The sequence below is a fragment of the Cyprinodon variegatus genome, unplaced genomic scaffold, assembly GCF_000732505.1.
Source record: "Cyprinodon variegatus isolate N-32 unplaced genomic scaffold, C_variegatus-1.0 Scaffold86, whole genome shotgun sequence".
In the NCBI taxonomy this organism is placed as follows: Eukaryota; Metazoa; Chordata; class Actinopteri; order Cyprinodontiformes; family Cyprinodontidae; genus Cyprinodon; species Cyprinodon variegatus.
This window is the reverse complement of record NW_015150539.1, coordinates 758715-764235: the sequence shown is the minus strand read 5'-3', so window position 1 is coordinate 764235 and position 5521 is coordinate 758715. Positions and strand designations below refer to the sequence as shown.

The window sequence follows — 5521 nt, the reverse complement described above, 5'->3', positions numbered from 1 at the left end:
ATATATATATATATATATATATATTCTCCTCTGTTTGTACCTTTGAAAACAAAAAAATTGAAAGACAAATGTAGTAACTGTCTAATAAAATGAAAATATCCAATAGCTTTAATGTGCAATAAAAAAAAGCTATTATATAAAGATTAAAAAAAACCCGGTTATGGTTTTTTTGTGTTCTAGCACCATCTAGTGGCCATAAAGTCTAACAACCTAAAGAAGGGTAAACTGTCTTGTTGAGAGCATCAAGAATTTTTGTTTTACAAATGGGTATTAGAATAATCCCAGAAAATGTATAAAATTTATAGTTTAAATATAACTTTTTATTTATGTCCTTTAAACATAATTCAGTTGTCAAGAGTATTATTTATGAAGTAGGTTGTTACCTTGCAGGCTGGCTGGGGTAGTGAGAGCGGATGTGTTGACCCAGCATGACTTGAGACTGGTCCTGGAGGTTCTCCACTTGTTCTGGATCCTTTAAACCTCGTGTCTCTGTTTGCGTAAGCAGACCGCATATTTCAGTACAAAAAAATTCACTACTTTTACTTCTATCTCTGTCTTAATGACTTTCTGCTTTGACCCATACCTGGCTTGAAGAGCACAATTGCCTTGAGACAAGCAAACTCTGTGGGGTCGACAGCGAGGGCCTTGAAGCGGCTAAAGACCTCCTGCAGGAGGCGCAGGTCTAGGCTGGTATAGCTGGTTTTGCCCTGCATGCCAGGACAGAGGTCAGGCAGGGAGAGCAGAGGGCAGCTGTCCAGCGGCAGAGACCACTGAATGGCGCAGAGCAGGAAGAGTTCACTCCATGCCTCCTCCAGCAGGATTACCTGTGTGTGGGGAGCACAGTTTGTTAGTTCTCTGTAGAAACTGAAGCTTTTATCATTGCTCTCCATCAATTGTTTAATTTCTACTTGTAGTTCTAATATGTTCAAAAAGTTCCCATCACTTATAAAGCTGTTCAAAATTTATTTTAGAAAAATATAATAAGGAATGACTGAATTATTGGAATATTTGATATTATTTTTGAATTAATGCACAGAAGGTTTTCTAATAAAAAAATGTTGGAAAATTAAATAAGAAAGTAAAACAACCAATACAATATAGAAGTGATAAGACAGTGGAGAGAACAATAGGTTTAGGTTTTATTTAGGGTTATGTTTTTAAAGATAAAAAAATAAAAATATATGTTTAAATACTTCATGTAAATGTTCAATGTTTTGTCTTTAGATGTAATTTTTTTTAATGTATTTTAGACACTATTGTTTCTTGTGTGATGCTTTGCTATTCAGCAGTTATTTAACATTATAAGCAGATTTTTTTTTTCACCTAAAACTTTTATTTGTCTAAAGTTCACATGTAAACCAGAAAAAAAAAAAACCCAGATGATCAGGCAACTTATTCTCCTTTAAGCTTTAAAAACCTGTGGTTTGAATCTCACCTGGTCTCTGAAGGGCAGGTTGGAGAAAACAGGCAGGTTCTTGGCCCATTTCACCGACATGAAAAGCAGCCTGGCTGAGGTCTCATAGACGTTCTCTGAGCTGGACGGGTACAGAGCCATGTGGTACTCTGAGGATGCCCTCTCTGGCTCATTGCTCGTCACATCAATGTTTTCATCGACTGAAACCAGACAGACGGGGTTTAGACTCCAGATAACTTAAGAATAAAACAGATTCTGCAGCGAGAACCAAACTTTAGGAAGATTCATTTTTGTGTAGTTTGGCTTATAATTTGTTTGGATGATTTTAAGAAAAAAGCAGATTTTTTTTCTGTTCTGTTTGCCTCTTTCATCCACTGATTCACTGTTCTCACTGTGTGAGAAACTCCAAATGTTACTTTTAGTGACATTTAGCTTATCTTGCCAGTGGTTCTGTTTGCAAAACTCTTGTAAATGTTACCCCTGGGTGTGTTTCCACCTCACCGTCCTCGGGCTCCAGCTTGGCGCAGGTCTCGGCAGTCATGAGGCTGGCCATGAAGCGGTGGTTGTTCTGGGGGCTTACACAACCCTGGGGGGCCACAGAGGAGGTGATGGACATGGAGGAGGTGATGTGCGGCCATGTGATGACAGAACCACTGGAGGCAGAAGAGGAGGAGGATGAAGAGGAGGATGAGGAGGAGGTGGGCTCCCGTGTGGTGGCCAGGTGCTCCTTCTCAGGGTCCACATCGATGGAGTCCAGACGGACCTGAGCTGTGCTGCGAGGTTGCCGCTCGTTCTGCACGGCTGAAGAGGAGAATTAAGTCATTTAAGGAAAAACTGTTGCTGAAGTTTTACCAGGTTTGAGTTTGGAACATTAGAAGCTTACCGTCTTTGTTCATGCCTGCCTGCAGGCACTTCTTCAACCGACACGCCTGGCACTGGTTCCGATGAGCTTTGTCCACTGGACACATCCCAGTTCCAGCCTGGCACCTGTTGACCCAGAGTCAGGCTGTTAAATGGAGGCTCCACACCGATAAAATGGCTTACCATCTCCCTCCAGACTCATATTTTATTAATCAACAGCTTTAAAGGGGTATAAATGAAAATAAACACATATTTTTATTCCTCTTGATTTAATTAAACCAGAAAAGTCCAACATTTTTTATTTTATTGTTTAGATTTTGATAAACTTAAACTGAGTAACTTTTATTGTAACTATAAAAAAACTCAATCTCTGAACTAAAAGCAAATGCTTGGAACTCAGGAAATAAAAGTTTTTTCTAAAAACTAATGTAAATAATAATTTTAAAACATCATTTTAAAACAGGTAGGCTATAGCTATTTATAGTTTTAGGGATAAAGGAAAATGCTCCTTTATGTTTAAAAGAAACTGAACTTGCATTATATTTGATGTTTTTCTGATAAAACTTAACCAGTTTCATTGATTTCTTTTTACAATTCTTCAATAGTCATATTTAACCCATAATTCTTTACATGTTTAGTGCCGGTTTATTGCACTGAACATAAGTTCTGTGCAGTAAAATATTGAATATGATTTACTTGTTGTATAATTTTATTTTTCCATACACAACCAGTAAACACCAGCTTTTGTTTAACAAAAGTTTTTCTGGAAGATTTATTTTTTGTTTTTGTTTTTTTGGAGCTGTTCTTGCCTGTAGATGAGTCTTCTCCTCACGCTGCGCTTGAAGAAGCCGCTGCAGCCGTTGCAGGCATAGATGCCATAATGCTTCCCACTGCTGGTGTCTCCACACACTTTGCACACCAGAGCTGGACTCAGGGCTTTTCCTGGAGCTGGACTCTTGGCTGTGAGTCAAACAAAAAAAAACACAAAGCCGCTGTTCAGTTATGGTGCCATTCATCCTGGGTCTGGGTATTGTTTCATACACAAGCCTGCCATCTGTACCAACAGTCAGATACAACTTTGCAGCAAAAACAACAGTCTGTCTAATCTATGAATTACACATCCATCTTTTAATCAGAAATTTAAGGAATTCTATTTGTTGAACTTTATTATTAATTTACATTCATATGTTCCATGAGTAAATTTCTGCCGTGAATGAAAGCAGATTAAAAAAAGATCAAGTTGAAAAATGGAATTTCAACATCATCTTTCAGCATCAAGTGATGCATGGATGCAGAAATAAGTGCAGCTAAAACAATGAAACTCATTTAAAATTATTTTTCTAAATCAACTTAAACAATTTAGAATGACAGTTTTTCTTTTAATATGTTTGTTCTTTGTTATAAGCGTGCATTATTATGTTTTCTTTTTATTATCTTAGACGCGGGGCTAAAATATTTAATATTTTCTCCTTTTTTCATGCCAATAAACGAATGCTTATCAAAAGATTTTTAAGTTTCCACATTTGGTTGATATTAAAGCAGCTTGTAAGGATACCATGTTAAGTATTTTAGGCTGAAAAATGTATTTTGTTTTATTGGAAAAATGTCTAAAACAAATAAGAAGTGATGTAAAAAAAAAAAAAAATAGAATAGAGAGATATTTAAATTTTCCATTAAAAAGCCTAGCCTTTGTTAGCTGTTAATATATTAATTATGATCACCTTTATGGGTTATTTAAGACGTGCAAAATAAACATTCAGTTAATAAACAGATGGAATTTGTTTGGTTTTGCACTAAGCACCATGCTTACATCCCATCCTTAAGGCCTCATGGAGACCTGTTGCTGAAGCTGACTTGTGGCCTTCTTACCTCCTCGGCTCTCCTCTGTCCCACCACTGCCTGAGGAATCAGTTGGAGAAGCTGACGGTATCATGGGGATCTTCGAAAGGTGATCCTCCATATTTTTTCACTGGAAATCTTACAAATGAAAAAGCGTTTCTCCCTCTTCTTTTGAGTTTAGAAGATAAAAAAAAAACAAAGGCCTAAATGTTGGGAAGGTGGGCTGCCTTCACTGCTGTGCTGGGATGCAGATGAAGAGGTTCCCTGTCATGAGTTTCAGCCAACACTTGTGGAGCATCAACAGGTCTGTGTATCCTCCCTGCTGGGAATGTCGCCGTCTGCGTGTCCACCTCGGCAGCAGGTCCTCAAAAGGGAGCCCGAGGGGTGGAGGGGTGGAGGATTAAGCCCCAAGCGCTGTGTAAGCAGCATGCCTATTTGTCATCCTCTTAATCTTTACTGTTCATCTACTGGATCAATCAGTCACATTGGCAGAACGTTGGTGCCGCTCAAACATGGACCTTCACTGAGTCTGCAAACAGAGGCTGAATGAATAAAACCACAGCTGATTCCTTTTGCTGCTGCAGGAGTTGTAACTTTAGACCAGCTCTCCTCATGTCTCCTCATGTCCACATCAGTCAACACTTCTCTTCACTGCCTTAGTTTACAGGACTGATCAAAGGAGACTTGGATTATTATACTAACCTGCCTCTACAATTTGTTTTCCCCCTCCCAGATTCAGCTCCCTGTCCCGCTGCTGTATATTTGATCTATGTGATTGCTTCTTATTCATAATGAACCCCTGTGTTTGGAAAGGAGCTGCCTATTAACTCCTATTTCCTCCAGTTTTTATAGATCATCCACTCTCTCCCCTTTAACCTGTCCACAGGAGAATAGGCCAGAGAGGGAATAATAGAGTTTGGAGAGGTTACTGATTTGGCCAACTCTCATTTGGATTATTAAAAGGGATTCCCTATGTATTATTAAAAAACTGTTGACATGAGAGTTTTTGAATTTACATATGAAATGAAACCTAGAGAGGCAGCATGCCGGCTTTTTTGCTGCAAAGTTTAAGTTTATGTTGGATAATATTGTGGAAACAGAGAAGATCACACATCTGTAATTTGCTCTTTAAGCAATTAGGCGGTTATTTATTATCTCACTGTGTCATAGTCATCTGTGACCTTTCTTTGCATTTTGTTACATTGTTAATAATAAGCTCAATTTTACAGTATAAATGTTTTAAGGCAGGTTTCATTTATTTTTTTAAACTAACCTGAGACAGGGTTTTATAACACTATTGCTGATATGATCTACAAGCTGCACCAACCAGCACCTTAAGTCCCCATCAGTTACAGTAAAGTGTGGTCTTTGTGACCACAGAGGGGGAGGGAATTAAGTCTTTGAGTG

General features: G+C 38.3%; 1 protein-coding gene across 1 annotated transcript in view; it reads right to left on the bottom strand.

Annotated features, from left to right (window-relative positions):
* The window catches only part of LOC107083861 (photoreceptor-specific nuclear receptor-like), a 5542-nt gene extending 855 nt beyond the window's left edge, over positions 1–4687 (bottom strand). The window contains exons 1-7 of the mRNA XM_015373365.1: positions 4145–4687; positions 3085–3235; positions 2298–2401; positions 1916–2215; positions 1436–1614; positions 584–824; positions 384–489 (exon numbers count right to left, since the gene is read on the bottom strand). Of these exons, the coding sequence (XP_015228851.1) occupies positions 384–489; positions 584–824; positions 1436–1614; positions 1916–2215; positions 2298–2401; positions 3085–3235; positions 4145–4235 (1172 nt within the window). The 5' untranslated portion in view covers positions 4236–4687. The remainder of the gene's footprint in view (positions 1–383; positions 490–583; positions 825–1435; positions 1615–1915; positions 2216–2297; positions 2402–3084; positions 3236–4144) is intronic.
* Between the last annotated feature and the right edge of the window lie 834 nt (positions 4688–5521).